Genomic DNA, 22,458 nt, shown 5'->3' with positions numbered 1-22,458 from the left:
TTGCAAAACCCAAAAATTTCTGAAGGCTCTTCACAGATGTGGGCTGAATCCAATCATGAATGGCCTGAACCTTAACCAGATCCATCTCTATAGAAGAGGGAGAAAAAATAAAGCCCAAAAAAGAGACCTTCTGCACCCCAAAGAGACACTTAGACCCTTTCACAAACAGGGCATTGTCACGAAGGATCTGAAATACCATCCTGACCTGTTCCACATGAGACTCCCAATCATCGGAAAAAATCAAAATATCGTCCAAATATACAATCAAGAACTTATCAATATAAGTCCGGAAGATATCATGCATGAAGGACTGAAAAACAGATGGAGCATTAGTGAGCCCCGAATGGCATCACAAGGTATTCAAAATGGCCTTCGGGCGTGTTAAACGCAGTTTTCCATTCATCACCCTGCTTAATACGAACAAGATTATATGCACCCCGAAGGTCAATCTTCGTAAACCAACTAGCTCCCTTAATCCTAGCAAACAAATCGGTAAGCAAAGGTAAAGGGTATTGAAACTTGACCGTGATTTTATTCAAGAGGCGATAATCAATACAGGGTCTCAAGGAACCATCTTTTTTAGCAACAAAAAAGAACCCCGCTCCCAACGGTGAAGAAGATGGCCGAATATGCCCTTTCTCCAAAGACTCCTTAATATAGCTCCGCATGGCGGTATGTTCAGGCACAGACAGGTTGAAAAGTCGACCCTTAGGAAACTTACAGCCTGGAATCAAGTCAATAGCACAATCGCAGTCCCTGTGCGGTGGAAGGAAACTGGACTTGGGCTCATCGAATACATCCTGAAAATCAGACAAAAACTCTGGAATTTCAGAAGAGGAAGAAGAGGAGATTGACATCAAAGGAACATCATTATGAACCCCCTGACAACCCCAACTAGTCACAGACATGGACTTCCAATCCAACACAGGATTATGTACCTGCAACCACGGAAAACCCAGCACCATAGCATCATGCAAATTATGCAACACCAGAAATCGACAATCTTCCTGATGGGCTGGCGCCATGCGCATGGTCACCTGTGTCCAAAACTGGGGCTTATTTTTAGCCAAAGGTGTAACATCAATGCCCCTTAAAGGAATAGGGTTCTGCAAAGGCTGCAAGGGAAAACCACAACGCCTGGCAAAGTCAAAGTCCATTAAGTTCAAGGCGGCGCCTGAATCCACAAACGCCATGACAGAAAATGATGACAATGAGCAGATCAAGGATACAGATAACAGAAATTTAGGTTGTACAGTACTGATGGTAAATGAACTAGCGATCCTGTTATGACCTGGTGGTTAGGAGCACCCGGAATGACCTGATAGTTAAAACTCACGCAGGACAAGCTCTGGGATATGGGAGCTCTGCTGACCGCAATCCCTAATCCTATCACACACACTAGAAATAGAGCGCTCCTGACGCTCCCTAGGCGCCTCGTCACAGCCTAAGAGCTAGCTAGCCCTAGAGATAGAAAATAAAGCCTACCTTGCCTCAGAGAAATTCCCCAAAGGAAAAGGCAGCCCCCCACATATATTGACTGTGAGTAAAGGTGAAAGTCACAAACGCAGAAATGAAACAGGTTTCAGCAAAGGGAGGCCAGACTTACTAAATAGACAGAGGATAGGAAAGGTAGCTTTGCGATCAGCACAAAAAACTACAAAAGACCACGCAGAGTGTGCAAAAAAGACCTCCGCACCGACTAACGGTGCGGAGACGCCACTCTGCATCCCAGAGCTTCCAGCTAGCAAGACAAAATCATGATATCCAGCTGGACAAGAAAACAATGAACGAATTAGATATTATCAGGAACTTAGCTTCTGCTGGAGTAGACAGGTCACCAGAAAGATCCAGGAGCGAACTGAACCAATGCAGAAACATTGACAGCTGGCATGGAGTAACGATCTAAGAGGAGTTAAATAGAGAAGCCAACCAAAGGATAAACCATGTCACCTGTGTAAGGAACCTCAGAAGCAGCAGCTCCACTGACAGCCACCAGAGGGAGCCCACGGACAGAACTCACCGAAGTACCATTCACGACCACAGGAGGGAGCTTGACAACAGAATTCACAACACGATCCTCTTTGTCCGCTTAGGGCAGACTGAAATGACATGAGAAGCGTCGCCACAATAATAACACAACCCATTCTGACGTCTGAATCCTTGTCGTTCCGTTCTAGACAGAATCCTATCACACTGCATTGGCTCAGGAATCTGCTCTGAGGACAACATCACAGCGCGCACAGTTCTGCGCTCCCGCAAGCGCCGGTCAATCTGAATGGCCAGAGACATAGAATCACTCAGACCGGAAGGCGTGGGAAACCCCACCATAACATCTTTAACGGATTCAGAAAGACCCTCTCTGAAAATTGCCGCCAAAGCATCATTATTCCATTTAGTCAGCACAGACCATTTTCCGAATTTCTGACAATACAATTCTGCCGCCTCTTGACCCTGAGACAGGGCCAACAAGGTCTTCTCAGCTTGATCCACAGAATTAGGTTCATCATATAGTAATCCCAAAGCCTGAAAAAAGGAGTCTATATTAAGCAAAGCCGGATTCCCAGATTCCAGGGAAAACGTCCAATCCTGCAGGTCGCCACGCAGCAGGGAGATGACGATTTTTACCTGCTGAATGGAATCACCGTAGGATCAAGGTCTAAGAGCAAAAAACAGTTTACAGTTGTTTTTAAAACTCAAAAATTTGGACCTGTCACCAAAAAACAAATCAGGAGTAGGAATCTTTGGTTCTAAAGCAGGAGTCTGAACAATATAATCTGAAATACCCTGTACCCTAGCAGCAAGCTGGTCTACACGAGAAGCTATTTCCTGAACATTCATGCTAGCACAAAGCTCCTCAGCCACCCAGAGATAAAGAGGGAAGAGAAAATAAAGCAGACTGAAGAAAAAAAAATGGCTCAACACCTTTCTTCCCTTCTTCTGAGAAGCATTTAACTCATTATGGGCCAGTTGTACTGTTGTGATCCGGTGACCTTGGAGGAGCATGAAAACTTTCACTGGAGTAGGTGGTAACTATACTGACCGCAAATCCTGATCTTAACAGCGCAACTAGAAGTAGCCGTGGGGTGTACCTAACAAATCCTAGACACCTCGTCACAGCCGGAGGACTAAATACCCCTAAAGAGAGCAGTAGGCTTATATTGTATGTTAAGCAGGTCTGTGGGTGAGGCGAGGTGGGGTTTGGGACAGAGGGGGAGATAGTTATTTGGTTTGAGGGTGCAGGGGTAAAGGTTAGCGAAGGAGAGTGAGGAATAGTGGAGCGAAAACAGTGAGGACAAATGTGAGTATGGTTAAATAGTAAGGGAAGAAAAGAAAAGCAAGTAAAATTAGAATACATGAGCCTTACCGTCTGGCCGATTTCTGGTGATACACTTAAAAGATGTCACTTCAAATGATGTCACATCTGACTACAGTCAAATCTGACCAGCTCCATTCAACTTATACCATTCAAGAGTCCACGAAATGAAGCCAGGTGAGAGAGGGAGGGGGAGGATGAAGGAGGTGGAGGACAGTCCACAGCAGGGGACAATTAGCAGATTGCAGTTAAATGAACATTTGACTGCCATCAAAGCTGAAGATAGAATAAGATAGGAGGATAGTGTTAGGGTACCGTCACACAGTGGCACTTTTGTCGCTACGACGGTACGATTCGTGACGTTCCAGCGATATCGTTACGATATCGCTGTGTCTGACACGCAGCAGCGATCAGGCCCCTGCTGAGAATCGTACGTCGTAGCAGATCGTTTGGAACTTTCTTTCGTCGCTGGATCTCCCGCTGTCATCGCTGGATCGGTGTGTGTGACACCGATCCAGCGATGCTTTCGCTTGTAACCAGGGTAAACATCGGGTTACTAAGCGCAGGGCCGCGCTTAGTAACCCGATGTTTATCCTGGTTACCATCGTAAATGTAAAAAAAAAAAAACAGTACATACTTACATTCCGGTGTCCGTCAGGTCCCTTGCCGTCTGCTTCCCGCACTGCGTGACTGCCGGCCGTAAAGTGAAAGCAGAGCACAGCGGTGACGTCACCGCGTCACCGCTGTGCTGTGCTTTCACTTTACGGGCGGCAGTCACTCAGTGCGGGAAGCAGACGGCAAGGGACAGACATCGGAATGTAAGTATGTACTGTTTGTTTGTTTTTTACGCTGGTAAACAGGGTAAATATCGGGTTACTAAGTTCGGCCCTGCGCTTAGTAACCCGATGTTTACCCTGGTTACCCGGGGACCTCGGCATCGTTGGTCGCTGGAGAGCTGTCTGTGTGACAGCTCTCCAGCGACCACACAACGACTTACCAACGATCACGGCCAGGTCGTATCGCTGGTCGTGATCGTTGGTAAATCGTATAGTGTAACGGTACCCTTAGGTGTGAAAAGCATGGATATATCAGCATGCAATAAATTAGAAGCATGATTCATGGAATTAAAAGTCAGGGAAAAAGTAGCAGCGTACCAGGTAGAACAGGGGGAGAGAGGTGCATGGAATTCCGGGGTGCAGTGGGTATTCCAGGTTAAAAGACAGTTCAGATGTACCAGGTAGAACAGGGGAGAGAGGTGCATGGAATTCAGGGGTGCAGTGGGTATTCCAGGTTAGAAGACAGTTCAGACGTACCAGGTAGAACAGGGGGAGAGAGGTGCATGGAATTCAGGGGTGCAGTGGGTATTCCAGGTTAGAAGACAGTTCAGACGTACCAGGTAGAACAGGGGGAGAGAGGTGCATGGAATTTAGGGGTGCAGTGGGTATTCCAGGTTAGAAGACAGTTCAGATGTACCAGGTAGAGCAGGAGGAGAGAGGTGCATGGAATTCAGGGGTGCATATAGTACTATGCCCTCTGGTTCTGTCGCTCGTCCTGGAGAACAACAAGACCTCGGGCTCCCGGTACCCAGCTTCTGTGCTCTGGCTCTGAGGGAGTCCTTCTGCTGTTCCCCTCCTGAGCCCTTTCCTCCACTGTGCTTCTTCCCTCTAAGCTCCTTCACAATTCAACTCTCCTTCTGCTTCTCACTCTTTCCAGGGGCAGCAGCCCCCTCGTGGCTGCTCGGCCCCTACGTCTGCTCCAGACATCGTTCTCCTCTTCTCACTCCTCTACAACTCGCTACTAACTGACTGGCTCCTCCTCCAGACCAGGACACATGAAGTCTAAGGAAGTTCCCCTGAATCCGGGTCCTGAGCTCCCCCTCTTGTCCTAGATTCAGATGTGTTGAATGTAAGTGCCTTACCTGATAGAAAGAATCCCCCTTGCCTCCAAGCATGACATCACTCTCCCTGAAGGGAAGGCAACATCACTGCAGCAACCGGCTACCTGGGGTGCTACACTTCCCTCAATTTACATCTTGGTCTGGAGGAGGAGTCAGGCAGTCTAGTGCAGACAAGCAGAGAGTGAGGGAGGATGTAGGAACCTAAGAGCTAAAGGAGGGCTGCGACAGGGCCTCCTTATAGCTAGAGCGCAAGAACCGGGCATCGGGAGCTCGAGGTTGTGGCCAACTGCAAGTCCCACAGCAGAACCGGAGGGCAGAAAGTTTAAAGCAACTTGCCCACATTAAACCTGGAGTACAGCAGCATTCCAGAGCCTGGAGTCACCGTATAAAGAGACCCCAGCTAAACGGCTCAAGCTGCCTACCATACAGGTACTGTCCCAGGACAGGCGAGAAGTGTACCTTGTCACACAACCACAGGTAGCAAGAGACCAGAAACCAGCGCATAGTGGAAGCCTCCCAAACTGGCCTGTCAAAGGGATTCCCACATATTTCCGGGCTGCATGGACTCCATCAACACCTGTTGCCAGTACCCTGGACTGAGGTTGACTACAACTTCAGTAAACCAGGTAAAGACTGCAACCCTGTGTCCTCCATTTATTTAGCGGCAACCCACCATCCTTGCTCACTACACTGGGAGCCCTGGGGATCCAACTTCACCTGTGGGAAGTTATACCATCTAGCTGCCATAACATCACCCCAGAGGACCCTTCTAAGCAGTGTTGGTCCCCACTGACCGAATACCACAGGTGGCGTTACGAACACAAACTTTATTCACCAAACCCTTAAAAGACTTTTCCCTTTTATTTGAGTGCCCAGGGCCACGGACCAGGTTGCAGCCACCGTGACATCCCCTTTAAATGCGACCGGACCCTGTACAGAGTACCCCACTGTCCTGGGGGGCGACTCATGGACAGGTGTCTTTTATACAGGTATCAAGTTCAAACAGGTGTGTCATGATATGTACTTTTGCCCTGTCCTGTATTTGAATAATATGCCATTTGATATATGTAACTGTTCTCTGGTTTCTATTAGCTGTAATTTATGTATTTTCTTGGCTGGGAGTTCACCTGTAACAATGTCTCCTTCCCCCAATACTTGCAGCCCTAAGCTCTTATGTAATTAAGCTTTGTCAACATCACTAGTGGAGGAATAGCCATTATTCCTCACAGCAGGGGGGCTAGTCAAATGTACATATTACATAGACTATGTGGAGCCCACCAGTCTAGAATCTTCTGGTGGACCCAACCATTGAATAGAAGGCGTAACCCCTACCCCTTCATGGGCGGATCCCAGGAGCTCAGACAATCCATTCTTATTTTGAGATCAGATGTGAGTTGATCCTTGAAGGAGAAGGAGTGGGGATTCTTAGCTGAGGCAAGACCCCACGCCCATCTAGGACTGTGGAAGCGAACGGGGCGAGACTTGAGCTGAGGACATATCTTGTCGTTTGTGAGATTTGGGATCCCTTGGACTATTGCTTTGTTACCTGGCACAAGGATTATCGGGAGGTGCCCCCGAACCTGTTCCATTGGACTAATTGTGGACTCTGTAGATCTACCTGCATGTGTTGTTCCAGCGTTCTTGATAATAAATCTGTTGAATCATCCCTCGGCCTGTTGTCCCTACTTGCTCTGCCGTACACCCCGTCACAAACTGGTGGCAAGCAGTGGGACCAGAGCAGAAGGAATGGAGGACAAAGGCCCATCAACATCGGGAACCAGCACCGCAGAGTACAAGATCTGGACTTTGGGGAGCCTACAATCAAAGGCCCGTGAAGTAGGAGTCCGTTTTAAGGGACTCTCCAAGGAGCAGCTTATTGAGGCTTTGGAAGGAGTTCGCCTGCAAGATGACGCTGAGGAAGGATCCTCACAGCAAATGGAGGAAAGACTGCAGCCAGAGGTAAATACCCTAAAAAGTCAGTGGGTTGTGTGGTACGAGGAGGAGTTGGCATTGCTGGGAGAAGAGGCCACCATAGACTATAAGAAAGAGGCCATTCACCGAGCTCAGGAGAGGGAGAGGGAGGCCATTCACAGAGCCGAGGAGAGGGAGGCCATTCACAGAGCCGAGGACAGAGCTCAGGAGATGGCATTGCTGGAGAGGCAGATCGCTTTGGAAGCAGCTAGAAGCTCCAGACAGACTCTAACCCCAGCACCCACCATGAGGGAACTCCCCAGAGTGTCCCGCAAAGACTTCAAGCCCTTTAATGAGGCTGCAGGCGATATTGAGGGCTTCTTCCAGGACTTTGAGCATCAGTGTCGATTAATGGAAGTCCCGGAAAGGGACCGAGTCCGACATCTGGTGGGGCTCTTAGAGGGTGGAGCTGCCACAGCCTATAGAGCTATGGACCCTCAGGGGAACTGTGAGTATGCGGAGATTAAACGGACTATTCTAGAACATTATGCTGTTACCCCAGACACTTACAGGACTCAGTTCCGTACTTTAGCCTGTGATGAGGAAGTGTCTTTCAAGATGTATGCCCACAGACTCAAACAAATATGTAATCGCTGGCTGGAGGCAGAGGAGGCCTTAACCTGGGAGACCTTCCTCCAGGTTATCCTAAAAGAGCAGTTTTACTTCAAGTGCCCTGCTGAGATCCGGGAATGGGTGCGTGAGAGGAGACCAGCCACTGTGGAGGAAGCTGCAGCTCTAGCTGATGAGGCTCTCATCATCAAGCCTCAGTGGAGGGTTCTGTTGGAGGATGGAGAGAGGCCTACCAGCTCCACAACACCGGTGGCCCCCTGTTCTTCTGTCCCCATTGTTCCCCGTTCCTCTAAGCCACCACCTCATGCTGATACCCATGTAAATGTGCCTCCAGTTGCTTCTACTGCGTTTTCTGGAATATGACGAGGAGAGGAAGTAGCAGAGCGCAAGTGTTATGGTTGTGGGCATCTGGGGCATCTGCAGGCCTCATGCCCAGCCAGCTCATGGAGAAGTCGTCCTCAAACCCCTACAGCACCTTCAGGTGGAAGCCGGCCTCCAGGTTCCCTTACCCCTCGCCCAAGAGGACGCCTTGGATGGAGTGAGACCCAGCAGAGATGCTATCGATGTGGACAGCCGGGGCATCTGCAAGCCTCCTGCCCAGCTGTTCAAATGAGGATTAATCCTGTACCCAGTCATATTATTAATTATGTACACCCAAGTGCCATGGAGGACGACGTGTCACCACTACGTGAGGACTGGCCTAGTGCCTCACCCACCCATGTTGCACCACTAGGAGTTTATGGTGTGCGACCCGCAGCTATGACGACTTCTGCTCATCGAGGTAAGCACTTGCAGGAGGTCGTGCTGGATGGACAGAGACTTATTGGATTTTGTGACTCAGGGGCTTTCCTCACACTGGCTGATCCCCGAGTGGTTCGGCCTGAGGCAATCCATCGAGGACCTGGGATTGTCATTGAACTGGCTGGTGGACAATGGAGGACTATTCCCACAGCCACTGTGGATCTGAACTTTGGTTTTGGGGTCAGGCAATGTGTGGTTGGGGTGATGGGTGGTCTGCCTGCAGATGTTCTCCTGGGCAATGATGTGGGAGAGCTAAGATGTCAATTTGTGGCTGCATGAAGCCACATGTAAGTTACGCTCCTCCTGTGTGTACTTAACCAGCGACCTGTAGAGGTCCCTGGTACGTACACAAATTGGGAGGGGAAGGGATTGTCGTGATATGTACTTTTGCCCTGTCCTGTATTTAAATAATATGCCATTTGATGTATGTAACTGTTCTCTGGTTTCTATTAGCTGTAATTTATGTATTTTCTTGGCTGGGAGTTCACCTGTAACAATGTCTCCTTCCACCAATACTTGCAGCCCTAAGCTCTAATGTAATTAAGCTTTGTCAACATCACTAGTGGAGGAATAGCCATTCTTCCTCACAGCAGGTGGCTAGTCAAATGTACATACTACATAGACTATGTGGAGCCCACCAGTCTAGAATCTTCTGGTGGACCCAACCATTGAATAGAAGGTGTGACCCCTACTCCCCTTCATGGGCGGATCCCAGGAGCTCAGACAATCCATTCTTATTTTGAGATCAGATGTGAGTTGATCCTTGAAGGAGAAGGAGTGAGGATTCTTAGCTGAGGCAAGACCCCACGCCCATCTAGGACTGTGGAAGCGAACGGGGCGAGACTTGAGCTGAGGACATATCTTGTCGTTTGTGAGATTTGGGATCCCTTGGACTATTGCTTTGTTACCTGGCACAAGGATTATCGGGAGGTGCCCCCGAACCTGTTCCATTGGACTAATTGTGGACTCTGTAGATCTACCTGCATGTGTTGTTCCAGCGTTCTTGATAATAAATCTGTTGAATCATCCCTCGGCCTGTTGTCCCTACTTGCTCTGCCGTACACCCCGTCACAAGGTGCAAATAATACAAGTGCAGAAATGGAGGCTTCTTACAGAAAAACTAACAGGTCTGTGAGAGCAGAATACACACTGGTTGGTGATCAAATACTTATTTCATGTAATAAAATGCAAATTAATTATGTAACGATCCTACAATGTGATATTCTGGATTTTATTTTTAGATTCTGTCTCTCACAGGTGAAGTGTACCTACAATAAAAATAATAGACCTCTCCATTCTCTGTAGGTGGGAAAATTAGCAGTGGATCAGATTCGTATTCTCCCCACTGTATAACAAAATTGGATGATATGGGGCAGATCACTCAGTGCGCATTAGTTAAAGAGGTGCTCCAAACCTAAGCTTTGTTTTCATCCTAAATTCTATCTATTTAATGCTATAATCTAATCTTTTTGTAATATACTTAAAATTAAAAATTCCCTATCCTTCCCCCACTACATTATCCAACTGATATTTTTTCTACTACTTTCCGTGTGATGACGCTTCGTTTGAGAATCTCAAATCACCAGGAGGCGGAGACTGCGGTCACTTCAATTATTTTATTAAAAATGTTTATAATATTTACCTCTCCAGACGATCACCTGCAGCTCCACTTCTCCTTGTGGCCATCATGTACATGTCGGCACAATGACAGGGTTAGGACACCGTCGGCATCCCTGCACGTGTCCTCTCCCTGCAGGGACGCTGGTGTGTCTGATCACCCATCCACGCTCTCTCTGTGTCTGTCTATTCCAAATGCTTGCGCATGGCGCGCAGATCTCCTGGGAGTGTGCTTAGGGCGCGCACACTCTCTGACTTTTAAAGGGCCAGCGCACACACTGCTAAAGACGTCCCCAGCCAATAACTGGGAGACCTCTTGAAGATATCATCCTCTGTTGGGAGGTGTCTTAGCAACTTAGTTAGTTAGTGCTCTTGATCCAATCCGCCCTGTCTGTATTTGTCCCAGTCTTTCCTGCTTTATCTATACCCGAATCCGTCCCACATGTGCTTTGTCCCAATCCTGATCTTTCTGATCTGTACCTGTTGCGCTTATCTACCCTGTCTGAACCGGCACCTGAGAACCTGCATATGAGATCCCGTCTTGTGGTGGTCTCATGTCCCTGTTCCAGCCCTGCTTGGATCATGCCTGCTAACCAGTCATTGACCGGCCTTGCTTCCCTGTCCCCCGTGGTGGTCAGCTGTCATGGCTCCATGGGTCCGTCCTGGAGTAGCACCTGGAGCCAAGTCTGACCCCACCATCGGGGTCTCAAGCAAAGAGTCAGGTGCTCAGTTAGTTACGCCGCTCAGGCTATCCCTGGACCGTGGCACAACCATGTGCGTTCCAGACCTCATTGCCCGGTGCCGGCTGATAAGGTCATCACCAGCACATGACCGAAAAGGTGAAGGGAGCACCCTTGGAGCTGTGCTGCCATTCTGTATTGTTGGCAGGAAAGCTCCCTGCCCAGAGATGTGCGCCACTGATGGTGGTGTGTCAAACATTATGATGGTAATCTAGCCTTGGGCCCTGGGCGATAACCTAGATTGTCTTCATTACAATCCATCCATGCCCTCAACATTTGTACCATTGACTACAACTCTCTGCAGGTTAGGAAATCAGCAGACTCCAGGGGACTGTAGATTGTAATTTCCAAAAAATTCAGGTTCTCCAGAACTTGATCCATACAATTTCCAGCACAAATTTGATGCATAAATGCCAGTTTTATAAAATCTTATACTCCTCTGTCTTCATCCTCCGATTGGCTCCTCTGCCTTCTCTCTTTTATGTTTTTCCCTTTCCTGGCGTCTTGCACGGTTGTTCTTCACTAGGCCCTTCACTGCTCGTTCATGATGGATATTGCTCCTCTGGGGTGAGGCAACGAGGTCAGTACGTTATAGCCAGTGTCAGAGAGGGACCTGGTGAACAACACCTGGAGAAAAAGAGAAGATAGAAGACTGATGAGCTGATCGGAGGATCGACAGTGGTAGGACATGTGAGACGCGGGCTGAGGAGCAAGAGGTTCTGTTTTTACCTTCCTGGTCAATTTGCACTGAATTTATTTAATACTATCTACATTTTCCAGCTACATTTGGGTGAATCATCTGAATATGAATTTCCACAGATTTGCTTATCTCTAGATTCATAATTACTGGTGAAGAGCCGCAGATTACAGGCCTCTGACCGGTTTACATCTGACGGGCACGCACCAATCCATTGTGTGTATGTGGCATACAAATGCGACTGGTTTGTAGAAACCTGCAGTGGACGGAGTCACGGATGGCTGACATCATGGTCAGAGCGTGTATGAGCGGTTTCTATGGTTTCTCAGGGATGTTGTGATGTTTGTCCCTTCCATGTACTCTGCTGCACGTACCGACCACATAGCGGAGGGAACCGGTCTGGTATCAGGTCATTCCGGGAGACATCGCCCGACTCCTTCTAGTTTCCAATCTGCAGAACAAGTGTCTTATTGTTCTCTCTTTTTTTTTTCAGAGCCGTCCAGCAACAAAATCATTTCTATATTGTGTTCAGTAACGGGAGCAATTATATTGGTTATTATAGCTGGCATTATTTATTGGAAGTTCTGTACAAACCACAAGTAAGTGAACCCCTAATCATCATTATACATGTGATGGGCCAAAAGGGGAAAATAACCGGCGGCCTCCAGCATTTATGAATACCAAAAACACATGGGCTACTTGCACATTGAACAAGTCTGTAGGAACCTGTTCACACCACCAAAACACTTGAAGACACAAAAAAGCACAGTGAGGTCAAAAATACTCTGTTGTAAAAAAAAATCACAGTAATAAGCAAGTGCTGCTTGTCAAAAGATGGAAAAAAACAGGGTATTTAGTTAATACGTTTTTTTTGCTCCACCAATTGTCAAGGTATACCCATATAGAGCAGTCCTACCTAATGTATATAATCCCTATCTGATGTATTTAAAACCTGATCATCTGTATAGTACCTGCATAAGCAGGGTTCAGAGACAGAATATCCATGTGGACATGCTGGATGGAACAGCTTAAATGCAAATGACCCACAGAGGAGTGATAGATGTATTTATAAATACCAGTAAGGAGGACGCAGACTGGATGTCCGTCCCTGCGGTGTACACCGAGCACGCATTGGATCCCCATTAAGAAGCTGGTCGATAGGACCAGTTCCAAATGGCTTCATTTGCATCCACTATGTAACCACTTGTACTTATACTAATTCAGACGTCAATACCCATGAAGCATTTCTGCAGCCATTCCCCACTTTTCCATGGTCTGTGGTGTGCCTGGGCTCGTGCCACCATCTATCCTCCATCACACACTGTTGAAGCTCTCCATACAGGTCACAGTGAGGTCCATTACTCCCCGGGGGTCTCACACCCCTCAGATATACTTAGTCCACTGGCAGCTCCTGAAAGTCCCTTTGAGCCCTCACCAACCGGCACTCTGCCTTAGGGCAACACTCTCCTGGATTCCTGTCTCCTAACTATGGACATATCACATTCTCTCAGGTCCGCTCACCTGGATGTCAGGCAGCTCCTACCTACTTTCAGGGGGACACTTTCTGTCAGGGTGGTCTCCTTCTCATCTTCTATATCAGCGGTCCATCTCCTATACCAAGGACAGTTACGGTAATCCTCCCTCTGTAATCTGGTGCAGAACACAGTTCAAGATGTCTGCACTCCTCATGTATTAGCCACTACTCAGTATCGTGGCTCTTGCTCCTCACCCTGTGCACTCGGTTTCTGCAGAACGTGTGGTCACCTCTCCACGGTGCTGTGCGAGCCTACATGGAGGGCTAAGGGTTCACTATAGGCAGTGCACCTTGGAGCACTGTCAATCGTCATCAGCGGAGGGGCAGACGATTATAATTGAGGTGATGGAGCGGTGCCCCCCTGGTGCCTGAAGCCCCCTCATTTATGTATATAATAAGATGGATAGCCAGAAAACAAAATAAGAAAAATCTTTATCACATGTGTGATTCTTATACATTCATCTGGAGGCCTCTAGATGAATGTATAAGTGGTTCAGTTTCCGTTTTGGGGGCGACAGAATCCCATTCATATAATTGTCTATTCCTGGACAACACCAGCTTCATCATTCATCAATCACTCACCTCCTGCAGAGCCGCAAATACAGTGAAATGGGCGACACTGTTCCCATTTTTGTGTCAAGTGACTGCTGCAGCCAATCTGTGACTGCTTACTGACTGCACTCTTTACTATTTTATCAGAAGAAATGAACGGTCTGGTGAAATATTCTAAAGCTGCAGGAGATCAGGGACTGTTGATTGGCTACAGTGGACACAAAATTGGGAACAGCAGCTCCAACAGCACAGGAACAACCTGAGTTATATTGTTAATGGTGCACTAACTGATTAAGTCACATCTTGCATTATACTCCAGAGCTGCACTCACTATTCTGCTGGTGCAGTCACTGTGTACATACATTACATTACTGATCCTGAGTTACATCCTGTATTATACCCCAGAGCTGCACTCACTATTCTGCTGGTGCAGTCACTGTGTACATACATTACATTACTGATCCTGAGTTACATCCTGTATTATACCCCAGAGCTGCACTCACTATTCTGCTGGTGCAGTCACTGTGTACATACATTACATTACTGATCCTGAGTTAAATCCTGTATTATACCCCAGAGCTGCACTCACTATTCTGCTGGTGCAGTCACTGTGTACATACATTACATTACTGATCCTGAGTTACATCCTGTATTATACCCCAGAGCTGCACTCACTATTCTGCTGGTGCAGTCACTGTGTACATACATTACATTACTGATCCTGAGTTACATCCTGTATTATACTCCAGAGCTGCACTCACTATTCTGCTGGTGCAGTCACTGTGTACATACATTACTGATCCTGAGTTACCTCCTGTATTATACCCCAGAGCTGCACTCACTATTCTGCTGGTGCAGTCACTGTGTACATACATTACATTACTGATCCTGAGTTACCTCCTGTATTATACCCCAGAGCTGCACTCACTATTCTGCTGGTGCAGTCACTGTGTACATACATTACATTACTGATCCTGAGTTACATCCTGTATTATACCCCAGAGCTGCACTCACTATTCTGCTGGTGCAGTCACTGTGTACATACATTACATTACTGATCCTGAGTTAAATCCTGTATTATACCCCAGAGCTGCACTCACTATTCTGCTGGTGCAGTCACTGTGTACATACATTACATTACTGATCCTGAGTTACATCCTGTATTATACCCCAGAGCTGCACTCACTATTCTGCTGGTGCAGTCACTGTGTACATACATTACATTACATTACTGATCCTGAGTTACATCCTGTATTATACCCCAGAGCTGCACTCACTATTCTGCTGGTGCAGTCACTGTGTACATACATTACATTACTGATCCTGAGTTAAATCCTGTATTATACCCCAGAGCTGCACTCACTATTCTGCTGGTGCAGTCACTGTGTACATACATTACATTACTGATCCTGAGTTACATCCTGTATTATACCCCAGAGCTGCACTCACTATTCTGCTGGTGCAGTCACTGTGTACATACATTACATTACATTACTGATCCTGATTTACATCATGTATTATACTCCAGAGCTGCACTCACTATTCTGCTGGTCCGAGTGCTGATTATGGGACATGATGCAATGTTTCTCTGTCCTGTTTCTTTATGTTTTTTTCACTCTCTTTTTACAGGACGATTCCCTCTCAGATTCACCAAACAAGCACAGATAATAATGAGAAGGAGGAGGTGAGTCGCTGACATTATACAGTGGGTACGGAAAGTATTTAGAACCCTTTACAATTTTCACTCTTTGTTTCATTGCAGCCATTTGGTAAATTCAAAAAAAGTTCATTTTTCCTCATTAATGTTCACTCTGCACCCCATCTTGACTGAAAAAAAAACAAAAATGTAGACATTTTTGCAAATTTATTAAAAAAGAAAAACTGAACTATCCCATGGTCATAAGTCTTCAGCCCCTTTGCTCAGTATTGGGTAGAAGCACCTTTTAAGCTCGTACAGCCATGATTCTTCTTGGGAATGATGCAACAAGTTTTTCACCCCTGGATTTGGGGATCCTCGGCCATTCTTCCTTGCAGATCCTCTCCAGTTCCGTCAGGTTGGATGGTGAACGTTGGTGGACAGCCATTTGCAGGTCTCTCCAGAGAAGCTCCATTAGGTTTTGGCCAGAACTCTGGCTGGGCCAGTCAAGAATGGTCACAGAGTTGTTCTGAAGCCATGAAGGGTCATTGTCTTGTTGGAAGGTGAACCTTTGGCCAAGTCTGAGGTCCAGAGCACTCTGGAAGAGGTTTTCATCCAGGATATCTCTGTACTTGGCCGCATTCATGTTTCCTTCAATGACAACCAGTCGTCCTGTCCCTGCAGCTGAAAAACACCCCCATAGCATGATGCTGCCACCACCATGTTTCACTGTAGGGATTGTATTGGGCAGGTGATGAGCAGTGTCTGGTTTTCTCCACACATACAGCTTAGAATTATCACCATAAAGGTCTATCTTCATCTCATCAGACCAGAGAATCTTATTTCTCATAGTCTGGGAGTCCGTCATGTGTTTTGTAGCAAACTCTATGTGGCTTTCATGTCTTGCACTGAGGAGAGGCTTCCGTTGGACCACTCTGCCATAAAGGCCCGACTGGTGGAGGCTGCAGGGATAATTGACTTTGTGGAACTTTCTCCCATCTCCCTACTGCATCTCTGGAGCTCAGCCACAGTGATCTTGGGCTTCTTCTTTACCTCTCACCAAGGCTCTTCTCCCACGATTGCTCAGTTTGGCTGGACGGTCAGGTCTAGGAAGACTTCTGGTGGTCCCAAACTTCTTCCATTTAAGGATTATGGAGGCCACTATGCACTTAGGAACCTTGAGTACTGCAGAAATCCTGGTGTAACCTTGGCCAGATCTGTGTCTTGCCACAATTCTGTCTCTGAGCTCCTTGGCCAGTTCCTTTGACCTCATGATTTTCTTTTGGTCTGATGTAAGAGGGTGGCGGTGTTATGGACAGTAAGGAACACGCTGTCACTTTAAGAGGCTGCACCCCCTTGTCTGTGGTGATGGAATGTTCTGCTTCTCCCCTGTAATAATCGTTGTAATGAACTATTCTGTGCAGAGTGCAGGGGTGGAGCTGGAGCAGCGTGTGTGAGCTGAGGCTGCTGCAGAGAGGACTTTTTGTGCTGATAGCTGAAAGAGAGAAGAACTGTGTCCTGTTATAGCTGCAAGAGAGCCACGAAGATACAGAGAAAGGGATTTCCAGGAGCATCCCTAGGATCCAGGAGCAAGGAGAAGACCACATTTCACAGAGCTGACAGAAAGCCGTGCGCACCACCGTATTAGACTGCTGGGGGGCCCCCCTGGGACTGGACCTGATTCTCCTACATCACCGTGAGTTTGTTCCTGTTTTGTGCACCTGTTAAGGCCTAGTGTAGGCTTCAATAGTCAGTACACGGGAGCCATGTGGCCTGCGTAGTAAAGGCCAGGGAGGTTATACGTAGAGTAGCATCATCACTTGTTTGTTGTTTACATTTGCTTGTTAGACATATTTTGAGTCTGCAATAGTTGGAGCACCGTGCTATTTTACGGAAAAGATAAAGTTTATTACTCTTGTAAATGGTCTCTTGCCATTGTATACCCCTGTTTGCATCTTCCTCATTCCCTTCATTCCTTGCCTTCCAATAAATCTACGCTTTGTTGCTCGCACCTCATCTTGTGTACAGTAGTCTTCCTGCACCGTGGTGGTCCCCCGGCCATCGCTTCACTGACATGCACTGTGAGCTGTGGGGTCTTATATAGACAGGTGTGCGTCTTCCCAAATCAAGTCCTATCAGATTAATTACACACAGCTGGACTCCAAAGAAGGCGTAGAACCATCTCAAGGAGGATCACAAGGAAATGGACAGCATGTGACTTACATATGAGTGTCTGAGCAAAGGGGTGAAGACTTATGACCATGGGATATTTCAATTTTTCTTTTTTATTAAATTTGCAAAAATTTCTACATTTCTGGTTTTTTTTCAGTCAAGATGGGGTGCAGAGTGCGCATTAATGAGACAAAATGAACTTTTTTCAATTTACCAAATGGCTGCAATGAATCAAAGAGTGAAAAATGTTTAGGGGGTCTGAATACTTTCCGCACCCACTGTACATTAACACCTTCAGTTCAGGCCCATTTTTGAAAGAAGCTTTTCTTATCATTATCTGGGTGTGGCTGTAGCTGTTTGTCCGGGGTTTAGTATTGGGATCCATATAAGGCTACGTTCAGACTAGCGTTGTGCGCCGCTGCGTTGGCGACGCGACGCACAACGCACCGAAAAACGCGGCAAAACGCACGCAAAAACGCTGCGTTTTGCGACGCGTGCGTCGTTTTTTGCCGAAAATCGGACGCAAGAAAAATGCAACTTGTTGCGTTTTCTTGGTCCGACGCTTGCGGCAAAAAAGACGCATTTGTCGCAAAACGCAACAAGCAAAAACGCATGCGCCCCCCATGTTAAACATAGGGGCGCATGACGCGTGCGTCGCCGCTGCGTCGCCCGACGCGGCGCCGACGCACACTAGCACAACGCTAGTCTAAACGTACCCTAACATTACTTTTTATTAACTTTTTATAAATACTGAGAACTGCTTTCCTGCCGTGTTTCTTTTTCTTTTTATATTTTATACCTGACGCCGTTCACATTGTTTTCCTGTCTGTGGATCACTGATAAGAGAAATCTTTTTTTGAGACCTATCCCCCTTTTTTTATTGCCTGTAGACAGAACTTTGTTAGGGCTCATTTTCCGCAGGACAATCTGTCATTTTCATTTGCGCCATTTCTGGATAATGACGACTTTTTGATCACATTTTTTTCCCTTTTTTATTATTAAGGATGAAAAAAAATGTAATAAATCTTAAATGTTTTCTTTTTTTGCAGCATTCACAGTGCAGCATATTTAACATTTCAGCTTTATTTTGGAGGTCGATACAATTACCGTACTGTAATACCCAATTTATAACGTTTTTGGTTTGACTACTTTTGCATGAGAACAAGTCCTTTCTAAAACAAATCTTATCACTTTTAGTCTCAATATTCTGAGAGCGATAACGTTATTGTTTTCCTTTTTACAGAGCAGTGTGAGGGTTTGTTGTTTCTTTTTTTGCATAATTTAAGATGTATTTTTTTAATCTGTACATTTTTGGGACACGTGACTTTTTTTTATCTCTTTTTAATTCATTTGTTGCATGGCTGGATAAAAAAAAAAAAAGCGTTCACGGTGCTGAATAAAAAAATTTAATCACTTCATACGATGCATTGTTACGGATGTGGCAATGCTGTGTGTTATTTAAGGGAATATGTGTTAGGGCTGGCGGAACGCACCGAGTAAATATAGATGTTATTACCGGTGCGTTTGCAGGCCGGGGTCTACCGTGCAGGAGGAGAACCTGCTGCTAGCAAATGGCACTATATGGCGGTATAAGCAAACTCTGTTACTTACAGAGTCGCCATGATATAAAAGCACTGTGTCCTGTTAAGCTCACAGGAGTTTCACAGCTAACTGCTGAGCTGATAGCAGTCAGTGGTCATGCAGTCAGAGAAGCACACAAACAATTCCTCACCAGAGGTGCCGGTATTCTAGTGGCTTATTTCAGCCGGGCCCTGAATACATGCAAACAAACTCCTCACCGGAGGTGCCGGTATTCTAGTGGCTTATTTCAGTGAGCCCTGACCACAAGCATACATGACCACACTGGCACAAAGCTCATAACAAAGATTGATACTAGCGCATGGCCGTTGCAAACCTTTTATAGTTGCAGCAACTTCAGGACCTTTCTAGAGGACCAATGGGAGTTGCTTCAGGACCTGAGCGTGTGACCCCTGACCTCCAATGAGAGGTCTTCCTTTGGGCATGCTCAGAAGGGAGAAAGCAGGACTTAGTCCCAGAAGCGAGTCCTCGCCGCTGACCCGTACTAGCTATAATGGCAGAGCCTGGAAGAACAGCAGTAGCCAGACAGAGTATCTGCCTGAGCCAGACACTGAGTATCTGCCTGAGCCAGACACAGAGTATCTGCCTGAGCCAGACACAGAGTATCTGCCTGAGCCAGACACAGAGTATCTGCCTGAGCCAGACACTGGGACCGACGTCTCCGCTGAGCAGGCTCCACTGCAGCTGGAAAAGAAAGGGAGACGGCAGAGATGGCTTGAGATTCCCCCTGTGCAGAGGCGGGAACTCGAGCCCTAACAATATGTTCTTTTTTTTCAAAATAAATCATTTGAGGGTTTTCTTTATACTTTGAACACGTTAATACATTTTTTTTTTTTACAATATTTTTTATTGTAATAATGTGACTTTACCATGTGATCCTTAGATAATGCCCTGCACTACTTATGTAGTGCGGTGTATCATATATGCCTATCAGTGATTTACTGACAAAGTGCAAAGGGGGCGCTATACCTCTTTTAATTAATCTCAAAGAAGAATCCAATTACTTCCAATTAGAAGAATATCGTCCAAACCTGATGATTTTGGAGAGACTGATCCATCATCTAATGTGTATGGAGATCTTTTTACTCCTCATTGACAGCAGATTTGGGGGTAAATAAGATCCAGGTTGTTACATTTAACATACCTGACAATGAAGACCGTGCAACAATCTCCTACCGTTTTGTGTTTACAGCCCCTCTGCTTACCTATGTGTCTACATGGTAACAAACCAGCCCTGTAGTCTGATCCTGCAGTCATGTTTTGCTCCCATACACTTCAATAGTCTACAGAAATCAGGAGACAGATGTAAGAGTAACGTATACAGTAAAGTCAAAGATCAGACTACACAGGAATCGTTTGTGGTCTGTAACCATGGGGACGCATAGATCTTGATATGAGCTGTATACTCATAATAGGAGGAGATCAATACTGAAAAGTATTTGTAAATGTCATTTTTTTAAATTAAATTAAATTGGATAGCTAATCACATAGGACATTTATTTCGACAGATATTTATGTATTAGTGGTGATTTCCCGCCTAGGTCACTCGAGAGGTTGTCACTGGCCTACCCCTTACACCACTGACTAGTAATGTAAAATTCTACAATGTACCCCCCCCCCCACCTCTAAATGTGTATTTTTGTGTTCTCCCCCCAGCCGGTGTATGATAATATCCAGGACGATTACTTCTTTCGTTTCAACACTTTGTACGATCAGACACCGGCCGTTCCGATGGCCCAAAGACCGAACAAGCCACAGCGCAAGAGACCATAGAAGCCGCAGTGTGACCCCCAGAAGGGTCCTCATCGTGCTGTGAACCATTTGCATGAAGATTATATATTTATTATGTTCTGGGACACAAGTTTTGACGTTTAAAAAAAAATTAATCGGTCAACACAGGAACTCTACATGTTACGAGGTGCTGCTCTTGGTGGATGAGAATAAATCTTCTCTATACTGAATGTAAAGTACGCCGGGGGCCCATTGCGTCTTGGTAATGTCCCTACAAGTCCCTGAAGGCGGCACGGAACATCAAGAAGGTCAAGAAGGTTCATGAGCTCCTTGATTTTTCTGAGTGACCATGATCTTCCAGAGAAAGCCAGACTGTCCTGGAAAAGGTGATCCTCAGGGGCGTAACGAGGAGGCGTACGTGGCCCATGTGGTTGGCGCCTGGAGACACACCAATGAGACTGTCTATTTTGGATGCATTTATCAGTGATTTGGAAATGCTCCACACTAATCCTGTATAAAAAGGTTTACACATCACTGTATTATATATTCTAGAATATATTCTGTAACTATAGTTCATGTGAATATTAAGATGTGGGGCAATCTGTTGACCATTGTGGTCATCAGTTCACTGCTGACGGTTGTGATCACATGCAGGACGTACAAATATATATATAAACTCAATATAAATATGTAAGCCCCGCCTCTGCGCTGTCCAGGACCACCCCCAAAGAGCCATAGAATATCTCTTTTTACTTTTTCTGGAGATCTAGGTTACAGAAGGTTGGATCTTTGGCCTTTGTACAATTTAGCAAAGCCAAGAGAGGTGAGATGAGCAGAAATAGATAAAGGACATAATATTTGTATGTGTGAGTATTAGTGCACCTGCAGTTAGTAAGTGGCTGCATATAGTGAGCTATGTAGTGTCTATGTGCATGGAAGAAGGTTGTCATGGACATATGTAAGTCTGAAGGTGTGCAGTGAACATGTGGATATACAGCAGTGCTCATGTGCGGGTGTGCGCATGTGCTGAACATACATGTGTATCTATAAGCACTATCTGTATGTGTCTAGCGAGCATGTGTACGTGTACAAGGTTTATGTGTATTGTCTGTTTCTGTTATTTTTGTGGATAATGTATGAGAATTTCATATGGTCACTCTCGTTGTAATATTCCAGCACCCTATTGCCCTATTGTAATATGCACTCTATCTCAGTATTATATGGACACTCTATTTTGGCATTATTTGGTCACTTTCAGTATTATGTGGGCACTCTATTTTAGCAGTTTTCGAGCACTCTATTGTGGCATTATTTATGGACTCTATTTTAATAATATTTGGGCACTATCTATTTTAGTATTTTGTGCATTCTATTTTGGGCACTATATTTAAGGATTATTTGGACACTCTATTTTAGCATTAATTTGGCCCTCTGCATTATTTTGCACATTATTGTGGCATTATTTAGGCACTTTCAGTATTATGTGGGCAGTCTGTTTTAGCAGTATTTGGGCACTGTATTTTGACATTATTTGGGATCTTTTTGCAGTATTATTTGGGCACTCAGTATTTTGTACCTATTGTGGCATTATTTAGGCACTGTATTTTAACAGCATTTGGCCACTCTAT

The 22,458-nt window shown here is 46.0% G+C and overlaps 1 protein-coding gene across 2 annotated transcripts in view; it reads left to right on the top strand.

Annotated features, from left to right (window-relative positions):
- The window catches only part of LOC138672499 (uncharacterized), a 101,462-nt gene extending 79,953 nt beyond the window's left edge, over positions 1-21,509 (top strand). Inside the window, exons 3-5 of one of the 2 annotated variants that reach the window (XM_069760524.1) lie at positions 12,100-12,205; positions 15,322-15,376; positions 20,756-21,509. In XM_069760524.1, the coding sequence (XP_069616625.1) occupies positions 12,100-12,205; positions 15,322-15,376; positions 20,756-20,872 (278 nt within the window). In that variant the 3' untranslated portion in view covers positions 20,873-21,509. The remainder of the gene's footprint in view (positions 1-12,099; positions 12,206-15,321; positions 15,377-20,755) is intronic. The other variant, XM_069760525.1, reaches the window with a different exon arrangement.
- Positions 21,510-22,458: the final 949 nt, after the last annotated feature.

The sequence above is a fragment of the Ranitomeya imitator genome, chromosome 3, assembly GCF_032444005.1.
Source record: "Ranitomeya imitator isolate aRanImi1 chromosome 3, aRanImi1.pri, whole genome shotgun sequence".
NCBI classification, from domain to species: domain Eukaryota; kingdom Metazoa; phylum Chordata; class Amphibia; order Anura; family Dendrobatidae; genus Ranitomeya; species Ranitomeya imitator.
The sequence above is the reverse complement of the archived record's forward strand: the minus strand, read 5'-3'. Positions and strand labels throughout refer to the sequence as shown.